The sequence below is a fragment of the Plecotus auritus genome, assembly GCF_963455305.1.
Source record: "Plecotus auritus genome assembly, chromosome: 5".
In the NCBI taxonomy this organism is placed as follows: Eukaryota; Metazoa; Chordata; class Mammalia; order Chiroptera; family Vespertilionidae; genus Plecotus; species Plecotus auritus.
Window position 1 is genome coordinate 143,081,000 of NC_137776.1, and position 24,057 is coordinate 143,105,056.

At 38.8% G+C, this 24,057-nt stretch overlaps 1 protein-coding gene across 2 annotated transcripts in view; it reads left to right on the plus strand.

The window, feature by feature from the left end:
- The window catches only part of TMC1 (transmembrane channel like 1), a 241,810-nt gene that overhangs the window by 150,667 nt on the left and 67,086 nt on the right, over positions 1-24,057 (plus strand). For both annotated transcript variants that reach the window (XM_080668801.1, XM_080668800.1), the window contains 2 exons: positions 14,389-14,479; positions 16,214-16,295. In XM_080668801.1, coding sequence (XP_080524927.1) covers positions 14,389-14,479; positions 16,214-16,295 — 173 coding nt within the window. The remainder of the gene's footprint in view (positions 1-14,388; positions 14,480-16,213; positions 16,296-24,057) is intronic.

Sequence of the window (24,057 nt, forward strand, 5' to 3'; positions counted from 1 at the left end):
ACCATAGTTACCTGGAAATGTTCTATTCTTCACCTTGAATTGGTAGCCTTTTCAGGTGGCCCACAGGGCTCATCTCTTTGGAAGAGTTGTTAAGGAATTTATGATGCTTGCACCAACCTCAAAATCTCAAGCACACAGCCTCATTAAATCAGCCTGACATTCTGCCCAGATAGTTGGTATAATGATACTGGGAAAATTGATCTTAAAAAATGCTAATATTGAAAGAAACTTTCCAAGAATCTTGGCAATCAATCTTATTCACTACTTTCTACAAACATCTACTCATCCAGAATTCAAATACCCCCAAATTAAAATAAACAGGGATTTTTCTACCGTAGTATACTGTAAGATAATAATAATTATAATTAAGAAAATATTAGACATAGGAAAGTTCTAAAGTTTTTTTCCAGATAGATAAAGTGTGGTTACTATTATCTTAATTTCATTTCATTGTACTTTATTTCCTAGAGTCTTATCATTTAGTGTGTTATATATGGTAACATCAGTTTTTTGCAGCTTGCCAGGGAACTCTACCCTCCAGTTTTTGATAGCAATTTACCTAACTTGCACTCTTTAGAATTTCAGCTATCTATAAATATATTATTCTTGAAGGGTGATGAAACGGAGAAATTCATTAATTATCACTTAAAATTACTTAGGAAGAAATCACAGTAAAAGAATAGCAAATGTGTACTCGATAAGTACAAAATAAGATTCATTTGAGAAATGTTACCTGGTTATTTTGGAGGAATGTCATCCAGTTCTCAGATAAGGTACTAATTGTGAAGATAGCCCTTTACTTGATTAGGTTTATTTTAAGAGAATAATCAAGGCATTTTTGAGGATGTCTTTCTGTATATGACCAAGGAATGGCAAGTGGAATACTATTTTGGGGGACTTAAGCTTGCTGCTTGGAATAAAAGTGGTTAAGTCTCATTGAAATGCATATACTGAAAGTAAGTATTTGGAAAACATTATATTAGATTATCATAAATTATATGAAAGAAAGAAAAGAATTTATATATCAAATATAATTTGTCTAAGTTTCCCTTTTGCAGTGCTGAAAATTTAATAAACACTTCTTTTTAAATAGTCATGTTAATTATGCTTTTACAATATATATGCATGAGTTTGCATATACACATGTATACAAATGTGTGTATGTATATACTATTGCACAGACAACTACACATACACACTCTGGTATCTACATAAAGATATGTGACCTCTTGGATGATTAATTTTGATATTTATGTATACACTGCTATAGTTCTTTTTGACCAGTGATTGGTCACAGGGATCAGGAAAAGTTAGAAGGGAAGCTATGGGAGGAAACTGGAATATTAAGACTGCAAGTCAACACAGCATAGGAGCGGGGTGTGGTCTGTGGGTATTGTGTTGCCAAGTGCTGAGGACAGACCTTCAGATCTAAGTTCGTCCTGGGGCAACAATCACATTTCCCAGGTAGTCAATTATTTGCAGAGCTCATTGAACTGCCATCATTTTAAATTTCTTGCCCACTCATGGATCAAAAGGCAGGACACCCAGTTTTAACAGAAAACGAAGGCTTTTTAGCACTCCTAAATATTACCATACAACATGTGAAAAAATATTTCAGAATACTTAGACATGCTTATCAAAGTATAAATATGAACACATAAGTTTTGTACTGGAATATTTTACCCAGACGTTCAAAGCAGAATGGCTCCTCTCACTCTGAGGCAGCACCCTGTGCATACTCCTGTTTCACAGTATTCAGATGTTTGTGATTAGATGTATTTGATTAAAATACACATGAACCACCAGAATTAGCACAATCTGTCTATCAAGCCCTGTAAATGGCCTTGTGAAGAGCTGAATGTTAGCGTATCTAAGAATATAAGATTGTATATGTGATTCGTGGTGGAAATATCTCCTTTGTTAGGGAAATTCCGGCAAACCGATGCCTAGAATGCCTTTCTCTGCCTACTCAAATTCTATCAGCCCTTTAATGTCTAGCTTAATTCTTATCCCGTCTGCAATATCCTCAACGAGCTCTCAGGCCTCCCCTATCTATTCCCTTTTCACCTCAAGGCTGCACAGCACTGTTATATAACAATTTTATGGGCTTATAACTCATTTTTCTTAATAGAGTTTAAGCTTTAGGAAGGAATCTACATGTTTCTTTTATTTCTTTCAAAGCACTGAACACATTCCTAAGAACATAAAACATACTGAATAAATACTTATAGAAAAAAATGGCCAGCTAAAAGGAGGAATGAAAGTATGATAAAAATGAAACAAATTTGCGTATTGACCAGAATTTTGGATGGGTTCCTCTTACAGCTATGTACAGCAATTTATATTTTCAGTGCTATTTTTATCTATTTCTGAGAATAGTTTTCCCACAGTCTAGGGGAGTGGGGGAACACTGCCATTTTGCAAGTCTTCAGTGATGAGAGTAGTTGAGGTAAGTTTTAGACTTAGCTTATCTGATTCCTCTTGGACTCCTGATCTTAAGATTCATTTGTGACTTTATGATCACATTCTTCCCAAGTCTCATTTCTGCTAAAAAACAAAACAAAACAAAACAAAACAAACAGTAATGTAGGCTGGAATATACCTAGATGTCTTAGGGATATGGCCTACTTGTTCAAAGCCCACATAATATCAGGTATTAGTGTTGCTAATTGCATGCTGGATTGATTCATTAAAACAAAGACAAAAATAAAGCAAAATTAAATAAAATTCTTACTATAGAGATTAATAAGACTATCTGGGGAGATATTTGTAAAGTTACTATAATTCTTTCCTCTGAGAAAGAATTCATTATGTAACTTTGTTGTACATTATCTCTGCTGACAATCTTAGAATTTTTTGGTGTTCTTCTGTGGCGGAAAAAGAATTAGTGCTGTGACCAATATCTCAAAGTCAGCAAAGCTTTAGCTTTTGGGAAAATTGTATGATCCTCTCTCCCCACACCATTTCTATTATAATACAAAGGAATATATTTTAAATCATATATTGAATCTTAAATTAACCATGTACAGAGCAGAATTAGAATGAAACTTAATTAGTGAGTCAAAGAGGATCTAATGTGCTTTCTTTTTTTTATTAAACCACTCAAGTCCAACTATGTCATTTCACCTTTGATTCATCTAAAATTACTATGAGATACTTGACTGATCTCTAGCGTATAACCAAAATTGTGTTGGAATCTTTATTTGACATTTAAGGCAGCCATGAAAATGAGCATTGTTTCATAGCGCCAAGGAGCAAAGAAGCCCTCCTAGGTCAGAAGAATTTCCATGGTTAGTAACTTTGAACTTAATATAAATTTGACCTATCCAAGCATTACTTTAGTTACTCACCAACACTAACATCTAGCTTTCACACATTTCCATGAGTATCATCAGAGCTAGTAAAAAAATTGCCTGAAGAACTCTTTGTGCACAGATCATTCTAAAGTTTATTGCTAATAAAAACTTTAGAGGTCTTGGCTCTCTCTCTCTGTCTCTGTCTCTTCTCTCTCTGTATATGATATATTGTATATGGTATGTGATATGTGCTGTGTGATATGTGCTATGTAATATGTAATAACATATACTATATATACATATATATAATCTGTGAAGTGGTGCTACACAAATGGAAGCACACTAAAATAAGCTAGACATATAGACTATTCATAGAGGTAATATAAATGAAGAGGCAAATTTTTGCTTGTTCTTTGTTTATTTGTTGTTTTCAGATTGTTTCTGATGTTTTTATTCACCAAAGGCAATTTATCAAGTTTACAAGTATATAGAGTACTATTTATAGTGCCCTTACTGTTTGCCATGAACATATTACATACATTATGCTCATTCTTACATGCATGCATTATTTTCTATAAAGTATGCAAAAACGCAGTGGAATAGCTGTTATTATCTCTATTTGATAGAGAAAGCAACTGAGCATCTTAACCATTACAATTACTGCCACTAGCATCCCCTTTATAAAAACACTAGAGGTCCAGTGCATGAAAATTCATGCACTGGAGCAGGGGGGTCCCTCAGCCCAGCCTGCCCCCTCTCACAATCCGGGAGCCCTCAGGGGTGGGAGGCAACCCGGCAATCAAGGGAAGGCGACACCCCATCACATCTCTGTTGCTGCCACTGCCAGCAGCGCAAGTGCAAGCCTCAGCCGGCCCTAGTTACCTGAGCCTCGGGTGGCCCTGGGCAGCCGCCATTCGAGGCTTGCCTGCACCTCGTGCCAGCCCTGGGCAGCTGGGGGGCTGAGGGGACTGGGGGGCTCTGGAGGCAGGTGCACAGAGTGGTGGCCCTGCTGCACGCCTGCCACCCCAGCAGGGCTGAGGGGACTGGGCACCACCATCTTGTGGCTGTGGGCACCGCCATCTTTGAGGGTGGGGCAGTCAATTAGCATATTCCCTTTTTATTGGCTGTGGGTGCCACCATCTTTGAGGGCAGAACAGTCAATTAGCATATTCCCTCCTTATTGACTGTGGGCGCTGCCATCTTTGTGACAGTGTGAGGGTCAATTAGCATATTCCTTCTTTATTAGATAGGATGTTTTGAAGAATCACTTCCTGTTTTAGAATGATTTTGAATAATTCTACCAGTCTAACTATGGAGTTTATTGCTAAGCCTATAGTCATTATTTTAATTTCTGCACATTAGACTAGCTTTTACCACTGCAATTTTCTTTCAATTACCCAAATTTCTTTGATATTTTAGGGATATCAAAGTTCTAATTTTTAGTTAATTCAAGTGGTCAAATTTTTCAAATGTGCTTATTTTTTTATTTTTTATTAATTTATTTTTGTGGTTAGACAATCATATATTTTACAGAGTGGTCCCCCTGATATTTCAAGTACCTCCCCTGGCCCATACATAGCTATTACAATATTATTTTTTTTTCTTCCATTGACCTCTCCCCAGCCACTCCCACCCACCAGCACATGCCCTCACCCCCCCTAGTGTCTGTGTTCATTGGTAATGTTTATATGCATGCATACAAGTTCTTTGGTTGATCTCTTATGCTTCCCCCCTCCCCTGCTTTCCCTCTGAGATTTGACAGCCAGTTGGATGCTTCTCTGTCTCTGGATCTATTTTTGTTCATCAGTTTATGTTGTTCACTATATTCTACAATGAATGAGATCATGTGGTGTTTATCTTTCTCCTATGGGCTTATTTTGCTTAGCATAATGCTCTCCAGGTCCAACCATGCTGTTGCAAATGGTAAGAGTTCCTTCTCTTTTTTTTCATTGTTTAAAGTATTACATATGTCTCTTTTCCCGATTGACACTGCCCTGGCCACTCCCACCCCCCAGGACAAGCCCCCACCGCCCCAGTGTCTGTGTCCATTAGTTATGCTACTATGCATGCATACAAGTCCTTTGGTTGATCTCTAACCATCCCTCTACCCCACCTTCTCTCTGAGGTTGGATGGTCTGTTCAGTGTTACCTTGTCTCTGGATCTATTTTTGTTCATCAGTTTATATTGTTCATTATATCCACATATGAGTGAGATCATGTGATATTTATCTTTCTCTGACTGGCTTATTTCACTTAGCATAATGCTCGCCAGTTCCATCCATGCTATTGCAAATGATAAAAGTTCCTTCCTTTTTAGTGCAGCGTAGTATTCCATTGTGTAGATGTACCACTGTTTTTTTAATCCACTCATCTGCTGATGGGCACATAGGCTGTTTCCAAATCTTAGCTATTGTAAATTGTGCTGCTATGAACATAGGGGTGCATATATCCTTTCTGACTGGTGTTTCTGATTTCTTGGGATATATTCCTAGAAGTGGGATCACTGGGTCAAAGGAGAGTTCCATTTTCAGTTTTTTGAGGAAACTCCATACTGTTCTCCACAGTGGCTGCACCAGTCTGCATTCCCACCAGCACAGTGCACGAGGGTTCCTTTTTCTCCACATCCTTGGCAGCACTTGTCGTTTGTTGATTTGTTGATGATAGCCATTCTGACAGGTGTGAGATAGTACCACATTGTTGTTTTGATTTGCATCTCTCGGATAATTAGTGACTTTGAGTATGTTTTCATATGTCTCTTAGCCTTCCTTCTGTCCTCCTTCGAAAAGTGTCTATTTAGGTCCATTGCCCATTTTTGATTGATTGTTTATATCCCTTTTTTTTAAAAAAATAAATCTTTATTGTTCAGATTATTACAGGTGTTCCTCTTTTTTTCCCCCCATAACTCCCCTCCACCTGATTCCCCACCCCACCCCATGCCCTTACCCCCCCGCCACTGTCTTCATGCATAGGTGTGAGATTTTTGTCCAATCTCTTCCCACACCCCTCACACCCCCTTCCCTCTGAGAATTGTCAGTCCACTCCCTTTCTATGTCCCTGATTCTATTATATTCACCAGTCCATTCTGTTCTTCAGATTTTGTTGGTATGTATGTATCTGATGTCATTTTGTTGTTCATAATTTTTATCTTTACCCTTTTCTTCTTCTTCCTCTTCTTAAAGAACACCCTTCAGCATTTCATGTAATCCTGGTTTGGTGGTGATGAACTCCTTTAGCTTTATCTTGTCTGTGAAGCTCTTTATCTGACCTTCAACTCTGAATGATAGCTTTCCTGGGTAGAGTAATCTTGGTTGTAGGTTCTTGCTGTTCATCACTTTGAATATTTCTTGCCACTCCCTTCTGGCCTGCATAGTTTCTGCCGAGAAATCAGCTGACAGTCGTATGGGTGCTCCCTTGTAGGTAACTAACCGTTTTTCTCTTGCTGCTTTCAAGATTCTCTCTTTGTCTTTTGCCCTTGGCATTTTAATTATGATGTGTCTTGGTGTGGTCCTCTTTGGATTCCTCTTGTATGGGGTTCTGTGTGCTTCCTGAACTTGTAAGTCTATTTCTTTCACCAGGTAGGGCAAGTTTTCTGTCATTATTTCTTCTAATAGGTTTTCAATATTTTGCTCTCTCTCTTCTTCTGGCACCCCAAAAATTCGGATGTTGGTATGCTTAAAGTTGTCCCAGAGGCTCCTTACACTATCTTCATATTTTTGGATTCTTTTTTCTTTTTGTTTTTCTGGTTGGGTGTTTTTTGTTTCCTCATATTTCAGATCTTTGGTTTGATTCTTGGGGTACGTTGATCTACAGTGAGTTTCTGTATATTCTTTACTTTAGACATTGTATGCTTTATTTCTGACTGGTCCTTTTCCATTTTTTTTGGCATTCTCATTAAGATCCTTAAAGGTCTCACTACGTTCCTCAGTGGTTTTTAGAAGATTCTTGAGTAACCTTATAAATGTGGTTCTGAACTCTATGTCGTCCAGTAGTTTGCTTTCCTCCATTTCTTTCATTCGTGACATGTTTCTTTGTCTCCACATTTTGCTGCTTCCTTGTGCTGATGGAGTGGCTTTGTGTGGTAGGTGACCTATAGCGGCCAGTAGCTCAGCCTCCCCAATCACCTGAGGTGGACGCCTTTGGTACACCCCTTTGTGGGCTGAGTGCAAAGTCTTGGTGTAGTTAAGCCTTGATTGCTGTTGGTACACTGGGAGGAATTGACCTCCAGGCCAATTGGCTGTGAGGACCCGCTATGTCTATAATGGAAGAACTGCTGCGCTGGAGACAGGCTTATGGGGCAGGACTTGTTTCAGTGGGGCTTTGGTGCTCACTGAGTCTGCCTCTTGAATGTGTCACTTATGGATGTGAGGAGTTGAAATCTGGTGTCTCATACTGACCACTAGGTACACTGGCTTCTGGATCTCCAATGGGGTGCAGGTCAGCTACTGTCTGAGGCTACCCAGCAGGCGCTACAGCGAGAACTACAGTTTTCTCCTCTTTGCTTGGGGTTTGGAGGTTTTGGAGCTGTCTGACCCAGGCTGCAAGTTTGCTAGGTTAAGCTGCGATAAGACAGGTCATTCATATGCTAAAGCCGCTGCTTGGAGCTTGGGTGGGTTTGTAGATTATGCAGGGCGGGGTCTCAGGGTGTGACTAGGCTAGGGTGTGGCAAACATCGATGGCTGCCAGTTAGCCAGTTCTTAGTTTCTGACCGACCTGTCCCCGCCTCCAGCGCCCCAGCACAGTAAACAATTATTCCTGGGTGCAGCCCTGCAAGCAAGCCACCCTCACTTTCCGACCCCACGGCAGACAGTCCAGCTTCTCCTTATAGGAGTTTGGGTCCCCTGCGTCTCCCCGGAAACTGGAGTTTGGAGTAATAGGGAGCATGTCTCCCTTTGGGTTGAAAAAAGCGCTCCCTGTCGCCCGTCGCCAGCCCGATTCGCGCGCTTCCGTACCTCAGCTTTTCAGCACTTGTGCACCTCTCAATGCTGTTTGTTCTTTCCTTCTAGTTGTAGAACTTCCACTCAGCCAGCTTTCCCGTGGTTCTATGTGATAGACGTTTTGTCTTTTAGTTGTAGTTTTGAAATTGTTGTGCGAGGCAGCAGTTTAGGTGTTTACCTACACCACCATCTTGGATCCTCTGTCCTATCTTCCTTTTGTTAAGTTGTCATTATTCGCAGATGACATGATATTGTACATAGAAAACCCTAAAGACTCCATCAAAAAACTATTAGAGTTAATAAATGAATTCAGCAATGTAGCAGGATACAAAATTAAATCAGAAATCTATGGCTTTTTTATATACCAATAATGAACTTACAGAAAGAGAAATTTAAAAAAAAATCCCATTTACCATTGCAACAAAAAAATCAAGATACCTATGAATAAACTTAACTAAGGAGGTAAAAGACCTATATTTGGAAAATGATAGGACATTAAAAAAAGAAATAGAGGAAGACATAAACAAATGGAAGAATATACCATGTTCATGGATTGGTAAAATCAACATCATTAAAATGCCTATACTACCCAAATAAATCTATAGATTCAATGCAATCCCCATTAAAATAACAATGGCATATTTCATAGACCTAGAACAAACTCTCCCAAAATCATATGGAATAAAAAAGACCCAAAATAGCCACAGCAATCCTGAGAAAGAAGAGCAAAGATGAAGAACAATGGAGTTAAGATAGTCTCTTCAATAAATGGTGTTGGGAAAATTGGACAGATACATGCAAAAAAATGAAACTTGACCACCAACTTACACCATACACAAAAATAAACTCAAAATGGATAAAGAACTTAAACATAAGATGGGAAACAATAAAAGTCTTAAAGGAAACCACAGGCAGCAAAATATCAGACATATGTCGTAGCAATATTTTTATAGATACAGCTCCTAGGGCAATGGAAATTAAGGAGAAAATAAACAAATGGGACTACATAAAAATAAATATCTTCTGCACAGCAAAAGAAACCATCAACAAAACAACAAGAAACCCCACTGCATGGGAGAACATATATGCCAATGTTATCTCCTAAGGGTTTAATCTCCAGCGTTTACAGGGAACTCATACAACTTAACAAATGTGCTTATCCCTTTGCTGGGAAGTGTTCAAGAATACAAGTTTTGATTGCAGTTGCTTTAAAGACAAGTTTTGAAATGTCTTTCATTTACTCAGCAGTAAACTGGTTGCTCAATCATACTATCAAACTGAAAACAAGAGGAAAGTTAATGGAACCCAAACAGGGAACATGTTTCCTGGGTTGAGAATGTAACAAAGGCAATTTAGCAAGCCTAATTCCCCTGGGCAGTCAGGGTTGTATCATGTGTTATGGTAAATTATCTATTTTGTAAGTTAGGCCCAAGTGTGCTCCTTCACCTAACTGTGAAAGCACTCTTGAAAGCCCATGAAACCTTATTATTCTAATTACCAACAGGAGCGGCTGATAAATGAGTTATGAGGCCAGGTATCGTTGTCATTAAATAGACCTCACTCAATTATTTATCCCCGGGTCTGGGGTTACAGCTCAGAAAGCTGTGCATATTGTACCAGCGCTTGCTCGAGCGCTGAGACCTGGAGACCAGCTTATAGTCTTGGCAGGTGGCTTCTGTTGAATGCAGTTCAAGGGGATGACACACATTTTTCAGTCAGAAATTTGAATGGTGTGAGGCCAACAGGTATTCAAAGTTTATCCACAAAAGTCTACTTCAATTTTAGCCATGTGGAAAAATCACTTTAAGTTATCCAGATAAATATAAAATGGTAGGAAAATGGATTAACTATAAGAAAAATATGAAGAAATGTAATTGCTTTTTAATTTTTAAAGACACTGCTCTTTCTTTTCTTGCTTTCCGATATGTGTCATGGGCACCTCAGTGTGATAAGTATCAGTCAGTGTGTATCTCCGTTTTGGATAGTTTCTTTTTGCATTTTGCTTCTAATAGCACAATGAAAGATGTCTTCTGGTGAAGAAATCTGTTATCAGGGAAGAGGGATTGGGTGACGCTGGTTTTCTTCATCCTGACATCATGCCAGCTCACTGCAAAGGTCAGCTGTGGATACAGTGTAAGACATGTTCTCTCCTTGAGTCACTGACCACATGCAGTCCAGTGTTCTTTCTTCTATGCCTTCGAGCAGCAAGAGTGCTTCCTTACATCCAGAGAGCATCAAATTAGGGGAATCAAGAGTCTGTTCTCACTAAACACTTACTCTCTACCCACCCATGGCTGCTGACTTTGTTTTAAAGTCATTACCCAGATTCCTGATGAACTGAGACTAGTAGTTATGTTGGCCAGGATGAGCAGTGGGGAGCAGGGGGAGGTAGAAGGGCTGTTCAGGGATTCCTTTTGAATTAAATTTGGGGGCAAATCTCTTGGAGAATGGAGGAGAAGTTAGGACATCAAGGAAGAGAAGAAATTCATACCTGAGATTATATGGAGTAGAGTGAAGTCCAGACTTTTATATTGCGGGCAGTGTGGAGTAGTCATTAGGAAATATGAAACTATGCCTAACATCAGGACAACTTGGCAATTGGAGATAGTCAATAAAATCTCATTTAGATTGTTCAAAGAAAAATTATGTTCATAATAAATGACAAAAACCTATGACTTCCATGTAAATAAGTTTCTATATTGTTAAATGAATTTGTAAATAATTTTCTGGTGATTTTAATTTGGTTATAACCCTGACCTTCCTCTTTCTCTCTTAAATCATGACAATTGTTTCTGTATCATAATCATCAGCTCACAATTAAAAATCTTATCAGAAATATAGAGTAGAATAGCTATTTCTATATAGTTCGGACTGTTTAGAGAAGTCTAGTTTTCTAACCAGCCACTCATCTAGTAATAGAATTCTAATAGGCCAAACTGAGTATCTTTTCAATTATCTGCTAAGTATCCAGAGTAGTGAATACACCCATAAAATAAGGACTTGACATTTGAAAAGCAAACTTTACTAAGAAGAATTTTTGATTTGCTACTTATGTGTTTATTATAATAGAGAATGATGTGACAATTCCTATGTATAACTGGTTTTATGAATTTAAAAATTTTTGATGCCAAGTAATTGAATTATAGTCAATTCTGCTATATAACATGGTGCATGGATTCCTAAAAATCACTACAATATGCAAAATCAGGTAATGAAAACCATAGCGTTTATAGGAAAAATGGGAAGAGGGGTACAATACTTAGAAAAGTCTTCAGTGACACACAGAAAGATAGATGTAAAAATGACAGCAACATTTTACACATGCTAAATGGTTAAGAAGTACATAAATGCTACAATAAATGTGGCAGCTTATTTTGAAAAAGACCTGCAGTTTGCTGTGGAAGAGCTTTAGCAGGGTTGCAATTTGTGTTACTGTAAAGTGTGGAAAGAGGGTCATTGTAGCACCAGCTGTGAATGGATGTGGTTTTGCTAAACTAGATGGTACAGTCAGGGAGCTCGTAGATGAGGTGTGTGCATTTTGTTTATTCTTACACTGCTAGGCTTCGCTGGATGCAATTTTCGGCATTCTCTCCGTGTTTTTTGTTTGTGTTTTTTTTTGGTAGATAAAATCACGTATAAGCAAACAAAATTTTGTGTTACGCTCAAATTGTTCCATAATCTATCAATCATACCAGAACAAATTTGTAGTTTCAAAACAAACATTACTGCAAGATTGACTGTGTAATAAACCCTTCAAAACGTTCACATCTGTGATCTTACCTTATTCTTGCCACCATCCTGGCAAGCAGGGAGGGAAGCAGTTGCCTGATTTTTATCTGTTTGTTGGGGAATTCTGACCTGCTGAAGGCCACACAGTAACTACGGTAATGCGACCTGTGCCAGAACTTGCTCAGGTCTCTGTGAGTCTTGGACAAGTGTGCTTTCTTGTGAGAAGCAGGACTGATGAATGTGTATACAGAGAGTATCAAAAATGTGGCCAAGGCCACAGAGACAAATCTCAGAGGCTGAGTTAGAATCGTTACCTGATTTTGAGTTTAGATCAGTTCAACATTTTATAAATGTCTGCTAGGTACCACACTCCTGTCTTACCATCTCTATGATAGATAGGTAATGCTTAAATGTGATGTGTTTTCTTGATTGCCTAAATCTAAAACCCAGCCATGAGAAGTCAGTTTATTCTTTTTGATGTGGCTCGAGTGTTTTAGAAACCATTTTCAATGAAACTTCACATCCCAGAGGTCATGTCAAATGTCAGGGTGTTTGAAAACAAGGCCAGCCTAGTAGCTTTTCTCCATTTCCAAGAGGCTCCCCTATGAAGTTTTGAGAAGATTAACAAGGAAGAATTTAATCCCAAAGTTAGAATGACTTTATCTTCAAGCATTAATTGATGTTGGAAATTACGATTATTACACACTCCTCTATCTATCTATCTATCTATCTATCTATCTATCTATCTATCTATACCCCGAGTTATGCTATTCAGCTCTATTTGCAGGAGGTTTAGGTTTATTGAGCACCTCCTATAGTCAAAGTGGTGGTCAACACTATGGGAGCTACAGAAGAAGATATTGTCCATGCCGTCAAGGAATTGATCTGGGGCAGGGGGTGGGGGGGGTGGCTACAGAGAATCTTCTCATTGTTCATGTGTGTTTAATGGCAGAATGTGGGTGGTACAAAGGCATACATGAGCAGTAAGGCACCACTGTCTAATTATCAGCTGTGTCAGTGGCTGTGTGTTGTGTTTTGATCACTGGGTATCGTAAAATCATGAGTTCAGCGCTAAGAACACCTTACAAATAATCATTCACTGACTTTTCCTATTTTTCAAGATTTATTTTGTTTGTTAATAAGTTTATTTATAGTCATGTGTTGAATGGTCTTATCTGTAAAACTGCATATTCCAGGGGCCATCCAGCTGACAATAGCATTGCACCTGTATGATCACAGTCCAGGTCTGGCTCATCTCTTGGGTTCTCTATGGCCCCTGTGACATCAAAATAAGCCTGGCCCACCTCTACTTTATAAAGATTTTTCATATATCAAATAAACAACAATAACAAAATTGACCAAAGTTACAAATAGTGTACATTTTCAATCCTATATAATAAAAGCCTAATATGCTAAGTGTCCGACTCTTCGTTCAACTGTTTGACCAGTCGCTAAGATGTGCATTGACCACCAGGGGGCAGATACTCCAACCAGTAGATTAGCTTGCTATTGGAGTCTGGTTGATCAGGACTGGGCAAGAAGGGCCGGACATGCCCTGGAGTCCACCTGTGGTCCTTCCCTGGCCCCGATCATGCACCTGTGGGGTCCCTCAGCCTGGCCTGCACCCTCTCACAATATGGGGCCCTTTGGGGGATGTTGGAGAGCCGTTTTCAGCCCGATCCCCACAGGCAGGCCGAGGGACCCCACCAGTGCACGAATCCATGCACTGAGCCTCTAGTATGTTTATATTAACTGTTTTGATAAATGTCTTTTAACATATACACAAAGACACTAACATAACTACTGTAAATGTATAAATATTTGGAAATGATGGTAAAATATGAATTTGAAGCCCTTTCTAAATGCAGGGCTAAAGAGAATTCCTTCCCATTTTCCTCTTCACTCAATCACATTGCTTTACATAATGTGAATTTTCTGTTTTAAGTTGTAATTGCTTTTACAAGATTAAATACCAGGTCAATAAGTATGCTGCATGTCAGTTTGTCCTAAACTCTCTGCCCTATTTTTTTAAAAAATAATAATCCTTAAAAAAGAAGGAAAGAAAGTATTTTAAAATAAACATTCTGACTGCCAAAATCTGAAATAAAGTTCAGATTCAATTTTATATATGGTAGAAATGAGAAGAGCTTGGGTTCTTTATTTGACATTTAGTATAAATTCCTTGCTTTTCAATGACTTCAGCTGATAAATAAGCCAGACCAAACTATCTTATTCTTATTGGCCAAAATTTAAAAATCTTAAATATCCATTGCAAGTCCCTAGGTTATGAAATACAGCTTAGATTTACTTGTTAAGGGTTTGGAAGAAATAAGATTGAAAAATTAATAAAATTAAATGTTCACTACCTCTATATTCTAATAATCTCAATCCACCCTCAACCTACCCCTTATTTTGTTTTATTTTCTTAGGGAAGCAAAAAAATTTGTGAGTGAGAATGAAGGAGCTCTTGGGAAAGGAAAAGGAAAGCGGTGGTTTGCATTTAAGATGATGATGGCCAAGGTAAGTATTTTAATAACTCAGTTTGGTTGATGCCATATATTCTCAATGGAGGCTATATTGACTTGTAAAGGGGGAGAAAATTGATTATGTTCTGAGAACGAGAGAAAAAAAAGTGCACTTTATATGTTTAAAGCACATATACATACACAGTACATATACACTATATCTGTGATATTAGAACTTGGATTGGAGGGGTGATTCAGAAAAAAAAATCCTAAAAGGACCCTTAGAGGAGTTAAATTGAAAAATAAGTTCAGAAATATTGGTTCATGGCAAAAGATTTACTTGTGTAATTTTATCACTCCCAAAAGTAAAAGACTGCATCTTTGATTTTCATTACCTGGTAGTTAAGGGGTTCAGGGTCAAAATTTATTTCTCAAAATGTCTACAAGTAACAGAACCATATATGTAGTTCTTCTCTACCATGAGCATAAACTGTGAATTGGATAGTAAATAAAAAAATACAAATGATATACCAATGAAATATGGATTTTTGAAAAATATAGAAGAGAAGCTAATATTTAGTATTTACTATATGCCAAGCACTGAATTAAATCCTTCTATAAAGTTATATTTAAATTTAATTATCACAGCAAATTTGGTACATGGTACTATTATCCCCTCTTTACAAATAAGCTAAATATATTTTCATAAAGATGTTTTGTGAATAAAGTTTATATATCTTGAATATAATATATATTATATTTTTATTATATATATATATCTCATAGGTTAGTTTTGTTGTTTTTACAGTTTAAGTAAATGAAATCACATAGTATTTATGCTTTTGTTTCTGGGTTTTTTTTTATGCAATGTTATGTTCATGAGATACATCCATGTTGCAGGACTTATAGTTCATTTTTATTGACATGTTATTTTCCATTGTATGAAGAGACCGCAATTTATTTATCCATTCTATTGTAGATGACATTTGGGATGTTTCTCATTTGGGTAATCTTTGAACGTTAGACTTGCCTCATATTGGTATGTGGGCTTTATGTGCCTGTGCAACTCACACATTATCCAGCATAATGTACACACGTGCAAAGTTATCTGCCCCCATTCTCCCAAGCGATCCTCTGGATGGCCCAGCATTATGGAGTAAAGTGGAAGGAAGTTCTTTTATAAAAACAAATTCATGGCTTTTTCTACTTCTTCCCTTTCCTATGACACCATAGCTTTCCATTTAGCTGACTGCTCTACCCCTACCAAAGTGAAGTGTCCCATGTCACAGTACTTATCATCCTGTATTGAACTTTCCTGTTTTATACAGTATATTCTAATAGACCCAGAAGACCTTCAAGACAGGATCTATGTCTTACTCATATTTCATTAATTTCTTCATGCGATGAATATTTATTTGATTAGTCAATACCATTTGCTGATCACCTTATTAGATGCAAAATCAGTCCCTGCTCTCTTACGTCTGGCAGAATAAACAGGTATTTTTAAGCATATATTCTGTAAAAGAAGGATCCATGAAAAATTTTGAACTGAATTGGTCTGGAGGAGAATGGAGAACAGGAAGGCAAGTACTGTTTGCCCCTCCCCCCGCCCCCCCCCTTTTTTTTTTTTTTTTTTTTTTTTTTTTTTTTTTTTTACAAACAGCAACACATTGTGCCAGAGAGCTCTTTCCAAGCTCAGTGTTTTGTGAGATCTGGGGATGGGGTTGGGGATGAACATCTTAACAAACAAGAGGTTAAGCTTTCTTGATGTTCTTCGCTTCCTTTTCAGAAATGGGCCAAATTTCTCCGTGATTTTGAGAACTTCAAAGCTGCTTGTGTCCCATGGGAAAATAAAATCAAAGCAATTGAAAGTAAGTGCTCAACAGATCTCATATGAGAAGGTTGTCCTAGATAAATGTCTCATAAGCTTATCAGATGCCTTTCTTAGTGGGAAAGATTAAAAACAAGAAAACAAACAAATAAACCTACATTTTACATCTTTTTTGCTCACTGTGAAGACTTACTAGTACTTACCCATCACAGCACCGGAGATCCCACTCTCCCTTTCTACCAAAATATTCCCCTTCTGACCTTGTTCTTTCTCCTACACAGGAAAGTCATTATTGTGCACAATGACATTGAGTCATATTATGGGAAGGCAGAGATTTTACTTGGGCAATGAACATGACATTGAAAAATATATATACACCCATGTTAGACAATAATCAAAATGAATGTCTAAAATGAATGAAGAAATCTTAGAGCCTCATTTTCAAACCTCTAAAGTAGAATAAACAATAATCATCCAGGAACTTGCTATCAGAGTATCATATTATACCTTCATTTTTATACAATATTCATAGTATACAGGAAGGCAGGAGAATTTATATATATATATATATATATATATATATATATATATATATATATATGTATATATATGTGTGTGTGTGTGTGTGTGTGTGTGTGTGTGTATATGTGTGTATATATATATATATATATATATATATATATATATATATATATTAGAGAAATATGCTAATTAACTCAGACGCCGTAACGGGTTGATCGGATAGGAGGAGGTGGTTGCGCACAGCTTCAGGGGTGGGGCGGCAGGGGCCTCCGGGCGCCTGCACTGGGGGAGGGCCTGATCAGCAGCAGCCGCCGCTGCTTCAAGGGCCAGAGAGGGAGGCAGGGCCGGACCAGCAGCGGGTGCGGCTGCTGTGGGGCCCAGGGAGCGAGGCAGGGCCAGACAGGCGACTTGAGGGCCCGCAATGGCTCCTACTACTTAAATAAAAACCTATTTAGAACAATGCTCTAAGCTTATAATAAGGCAACTAAAAATTTTATAATATTGTAAACATACTAATAAATTATTTTTAAAAACAAAGAATATAAAGAAAAAGGGATACCATTATTTCAAAATATATTTTTATTGATTTCAGAGAGGAAGGGAGAGGGAGAGAGAGATAGAAACATCAGTGATGAGAGAGAACCATTGATTGTCTGCTTCCTGCAACGCCCCCCTACTGGGGATGGAGCCCACAACCCAGGCATGTGCCCTTGACTGGAATTGAACCCAGGATCCCTCAGTTCCCAGGCCGATGTTCTATCCACTGAGCCAAACCAGCTAGGGCAGGAATACCATTTTTAAAACCAGTTTTGAGCACAATCTTGCCATATTCTGGTTTCTAAAGGTTTTGACTAGGACCCGATTTTCCCATGCTTTGGTTTTCCTGCTGGGTAAATGTGGCATTGCATTCTTAAAATGGGGCCTCCACAAGGAGATAGCACAGTTGCTGGATACTTCACTGACACGATTGTGCACACTTTCGGAGTTACTATTCCCCGCCCTCAATCTCTCACTATCAAATGGCAATGAATTAAAATATATCAGCTCAATAATTGCACTTCCTCCAACATATTGCTGTACCATCACTTTCTTGCTTTATTTTCCTCAGCATTTACAATGATCTAAAATACTGTCTTTTGATTGAATGTTTAATATAATTTTGTTTTATTTTACTTGTGTTCATTTCTTCTGCAAGACAGGAAAGCAGAGATTTTGTAATTTTATTCACCCCTGGATCACCAGGCCTAGAACATGTTTGGCCTTAATAAATAGGTGTTGAGTAAAATTATATATAAACAAATTCTCCAAATATCTACCATTCTATGAAATTGAAGGAATTAAGACACATCAAAAAAAATTGAGACATCGTGGATTCATTAGGTTTTAACTGTGCAGCTAAAATATGGTACCTTAAGATCCTAATACAATTTTGTTCTTGCTTTGCCATAGATTAGCTGTTGGCACTGACTGAGCCAGTCATTTAATCCCTCTGGGCCACAGTCTACTCATTTCTGAAAATGATAGGGTTGAATCTTGATCAGTTATGAGATGTATCCCAAGATATTTATAATTAATGATAGAGCAGGTTCCAGCCCATCTAAATAAGAATGTCATGCTCACTAGTGTTGCAGTAGCCTGCCTTGAGTGTGATAGAAACAGATGGAATTCTTTGTATTGCCGGAAGTTGCATGGAAAAATGAGTTACACCTATGACCACCATCTATCATGTATATTACAGTGGAAAAATCAAATTGAGAGCTACCCTATACTACTTTCAGTTATCTTTCCTTTTCCTCTCTTCCCCCAGAAAATTTGGAACAGTCAAACTGGACAATTTGAGCAAATGTGGATTATTTTCCCTTCAATATGTAATTTATTATTTTATTAGGTGGTCCTATTTTCTTCACCTTTAATGGTGCTTTGCCTCCCTGTGGAGAACTGACATTAATTTTCTGTTCTATCATCATCACAACCATCAATTTATTGAGTGCCATCATGAGTCAGTCACTCTACAAACATCATTTCATTTTATCTTTAATGTGCCTGCAATGTGCACATAAGCCTTCCTGTTTTAGAGTTGTGGCTCAGCTGTCTCAGAATTTGTTAGTAGAGGAGCTGAGATATAAGGTGAAGTCTGTCTGGGCCCAAAGCTTGTGCTTTCCCCAGTGGGTTATGCTGATTTTTAATCTGAGGAAGACATAAATTTCTTCTTTTGCACCAGGTCCTAGGGAGGATTCTACCAGGTCTATAGTAAGATGAGTAGTTGTAGATTTCTTTAATAGTTATTCTATTTGGGGCATTATTTTCCATAATAAGTATTATCAAGTATTTATTTTTAAGTCAGTTATTTATTTACTTATACATTTCACATTTTATAAGATTCCTCTAATACTATGATTTTAATGATAGTTGAAAAGTCTGAAACCTTTCTAGGAGTATACTGGCAGAGTCATTGGGTTGGACTCACCATCTCACAGAAAATAGCCCACCAAAGACAGGAAAAGCCTGTGTCTGCGATGGTGTTTGAAGCTGACCTGCATGGAGGAAGTGGGACGTGGAATTGTTTTTCTAAAGGTTGAAGTCTTTTGCCCTATTGACTCTGTTGTTTGGGCAATCTTTTTATATCTCTGGCTCTCTGTTCCCCTATTTGGAGTTTTCACAAAATTCAGAGTTTAACTAGTTACTACCCAAGGCCATGTTCAACTCAAGATTCTATAATTTAATAAATTACTAGTTTTAGACATATATGTAAGCACATGACATTCTTTATACTTTTGAATGTAAATGATTGAAATTGTTAAATGGAAAACAGATTTATATTGAGAGACTTCATAATTAACTTTCTCTGTGAGTTTTTTCAGAAAAATGTAGGTTAAACGAGTACCCTATTTTTAAATTATATATTTTATATTATAAAACTAATACAAATTAATTTTCTCTAAGGAAATGACCATTTACACTTACAAAAGAATCAGAACTATATTAATTTCCTTTGAAGTCAGAATTATCTAACATATAATACCTCATTTAATCTTCAGAATAAACTTGACTTGACTGATTAGTTAATTGAGCAAATACTCACTTAGCACCTCCCATTATCAGGCATGTTTCTAGGCACTAGCGATGCTGTGCTGACCAACACAGGTAAAGACTCTGCTTTGATTGATTTTATATTCAAATGACTTAGTGTGTGCGTGTGAAGAGGGGAACTCAAATTAAGTCTAAAACACATGCTGCTTCCCTCCTGACTCCAGTAAGACCTGGATCCCGTTTACCAGTGTGGACCAGGTACTCACCTGATGACTACCAACTTTTTTAATATACAAAATAGATTTGATAACTGCTACCACAAATGAGTGCTGTGAAATTCTACATCACATGGGGATGCCATGGAGTTTTACTGTCCTGCCAGCCTTGTAAAGAAGCCAGGCCTAAAACCCCAGCATTGCCTGAAGTAATTCACATCATTAGCTACATTGTATTGCTCGTTTTACTGAAGAAGCTGTATATTTGTACTCCTGGGAAATATAATCTATACCCGTTGTGACACTAACATTACCATTCAAGTCATGAATTAAGTGGTTGAATGTCTTTCTAGCTGGAGATTATAAGTCAGAATCAAAATCTACTTCTTTCTAATAGAATTCAGCATCAAAATTAAGGTATAATTGGCCTGTTTTTCAGACTGGAAAGATCTTCAGATAGGCAACCCTAAGCACAGATTTTAAATGCTCATTCAAGTTTCTTTGTTAGCTTAAGGGCTCCAGAAAATACAAACTTGCCACATTTAACTCCCTATCCCTAGACCAGTTGGAAAGAAACTACTTTGTATCCTGGCCAAAAGAGATGGCATTTATATTGTACTCATGCAGCAGGTGATTTAATTGGTATTTTCCAGTTTTGAAATGCTCACATTTATGTGCTTGTCTTATTACCCATCTGTTCAAGAGGAAATTATACATGATGACAGACTACAAATTACTTTGCCTTAGTAATAAATAACCAGAGGGAGTCTGAAACTTTAACCTTAATTTAAAAGAAATACAAGAAAATTCAGGAACAAGGATATGCATAAGCCTAAGGCCTTACATTAATACATACCAAAGACTCTGTTTTACTATATTAATAATACATTATAGAAACAGCATTTATTAGTTACTAGAGGCCCGGTGCATGAAATTTGTGCATGGGGGTGGGGTGTGTCCCTTAGCCCAGCCTGCACCCTCTCCAATCTGGGACCCCTCATTTAAACGGGCAGTTGGACATCCCTCTCACAATTCAGGACTGCTGGCTCCCAACTGCTTGCCTGCCTGCCTGCCTGCCTGATGGCCCCTAACTGCTTCTGCCTGCCAGCCTGATCACTGCCTAACTACTCTCCTGCCAGCCTGATCGACGCCTAACTGCACCCCTGCTGGCCTGATTGCCCCTAATTGCCCTCCCCTGCTGGCCTGGTCACCTACCAGCCTGCTCGCCCCTAACTGTCCTCCCTGCAGGCCCAGTAACCCCTAACTGCCCTCCCTTGCCAGCCTGGTTGCCCCCAACTGCCCTCCCCTGCTGGCCCAGTAACCCTTAACTGCCCTCCCTTGCCAGCCTGGTCACCCCCAACTGCCCTCCCCTGCTGGCCCAGTCACCCCCAACTGCCCTCCCCTGCAGGCCCAGTCCGCCCCAACTGCCCTCCCCTGCAGGCCTGGTCCCCCCCAACTGCCCTCCTCTGTAGGCTTGGTCGCCCCCAACTGCCCTCCTCTTCTGGCCATCTTGTGGTGGCCATCTTGTGTCCACATGAGGGCAGCCATCTTTGACCACATGGGGTGGCCATCTTGTGTGTTGGAGTGACAGTCAATTTGCATATTACTAGTTTATTAGACTACTACAGGCCCAGTGCACGAAATTCATGCACAGGGGTGTGTGTCCCTCAGCCCAACCTGCACCCTCTCCAATCTGGGACCCCTCGAGGGATGTCCGACTGCCCGTTTAGGCCTGATCCAGGTAGGCTTGGGCCCAAACGGGCAGTCGGACATCCCTCTCATAATCCAGGACTGCTGGCTCCCAACTGCTTGCCTGCCTGCCTTCCTGATTGCCCCTAATTGCTTCTGCCTGCCAGCCTGATCACCACCTAACCACTCCCCTGCCAGCCTGATTGATGCCTAACTGCTCCCCTGCCAGCCTGTTTTCCCCTAACTGCCCTCCCTTGCAGGCCTGGTCACCCCTAACTGCCTTCCCCTGCAGGCCTGGTCACCCTTAACTGCCCTCCCCTGCAGGCCTGGTCCCTCCCAACTGCCATCCCCTGCTGGCCATCTTGTGGTGGCCATATTGTGTCCACATGGGGGAGGCCATCTTTGACCACATGGGGGCAGCCATCTTGTGTGTTGGAGTGATGGTCAATTTGCATATTGCTCTTTTATTAGATAGGATAGTAAATAGAAAAAAAATTGGTCATTTATGGGTACCATCCAAATGGGTGAACTTGACTGGCCTTAGTGGATTAATGGATATTATCTATATCCTTTCAGACACAAATATATTGCATATTTATTCTATATAGCATAGTTTTTTTAAATTGAACTATGATTCTACTTGAGGAGTAATATAGTACTGTGGCTAAGAGAGATCTAGATTTGGAGTCAAACACGTGTAAATCAACACTACCTGGCTCCATCATTTACTAGTTGTGTAGCCTATGATCCCAAGTCTCTGTAAAATGAGAGTACAATATTTTTCTTCTTACAGGGAGTTGATGATGGTTCAATGAATTAACATGCAGAGGTCTCAAAGCTCTTTGAAACAAAGATTCATTAAATGGTAGCTATTATTATTACTAATGAAGTCTTGGTTCAGTTTAATGTCTGTGTTTAAGTTGTATTTTTTTCCTAGGTTTAAATCTTTAAAGCCTTACATATGTCCTCCCCCTCCCCTCCCCTGCCGTTGCCTCCATTGTGTGTTTGTTTTTAATTCCCCATCCTCATAGCAGGACTAACAATACTTAACCTCACCAGGTTCTAGAGGCAGTAAAACGAGGTGATGCTGATCAAGTTCTTAGTACACAATATTGACCATCAACATTCAGGGTAGGGCAAAAGTAGGTTTACAGTTGTTTGTATGGAAAATAATACAATAATGAATAAATAATAATCAAATAATAAATTCTGTGTTTCATATACTCACAACTGTAAACCTACCTTTGCCCTACCCTGTATATTAGCGGTTACTACTACTACTCATTCTTATTCTTTACAAGAATAAGTAAGTTTTATCTGAGAGACTAAGTACATGGAAATGGCTGTTCTTTTTCATCATGCTCTTTTAGCCATACTATATTAAGGTTTCTGTTTTTAGTGAATGCCAACTTTTGTTAACAACCTCCAGTAGGAGAGAACTGCTGGGATAAATGGACATAAAGAGGGAAAACTTCTTTTTCATTTTTATGTTGAGATAGGGAAAGGTCCTATAGAAACTTAAGTTGATTTGTTTTCTCTCCTTTAAGCTCTTTTTTTTTTTCTTTTTGGTTATTCTTGCCCCTCTGCCATTGGTTAAGTGTCATGTGGAAGGAACATTGTTTTCTGGATTCTGTGGTCTTTTTGACCTGTGTCTGGGTTTTTCCTTCAATCACTCTGGTTTTAATGAAATTGATTTCCCTGCAATTTATTTTCTCTACACTTTGGATTCAGTAAAGAAATCAGATAGATATGGCTTCTCTATTCCCAAATAAAATCATTATGAAGCCACTTTCAAGTCTGAGAACTGGAGTTTGGAAGCTTTGGAGTTTAAAGTGTATTTTATCTGTAATAGGTATGGGTTATAGGGAGAGGGGATATTTTCTGAGACATTTAATATGCTCCCCCCACCTTTTTTTTTTAACCTTTAGATATATTTATACTCATTTGCCAGGGGTTATGTGTTAGGGGCTGGGTGAGAGTGTGGTATTAATTAGAAGACCAAAACTACAAAAGGAAGGAAGAAAGGAGGAAAGGAAGGAAGGAAAGATGGAAGGGGGGAAGGAAGGAAGGGAGGGAGGAAGGAAGGAAGGAAGGGAGGGAGGGAAGAAGGGAGGGAGGGAGGGAGGAAGGGAGGGAGGAAGGAAGGAAGGAAGGGAGGGAGGGAAGAAGGGAGGGAGGGAGGGAGGAAGGGAGGAAGGAAGGAAGGAAGGAAGGAAGGAAGGAAGGAAGGAAGGAAGGAATGAAGGAAGGAAGGAAGGAAGGACGGACCCTATCCTGTGCTTGGGACTCTACACCAGAGGATGTCAAGTGTGATTCCAAGGGAGAGCTTACCTCAGATACCTAGTT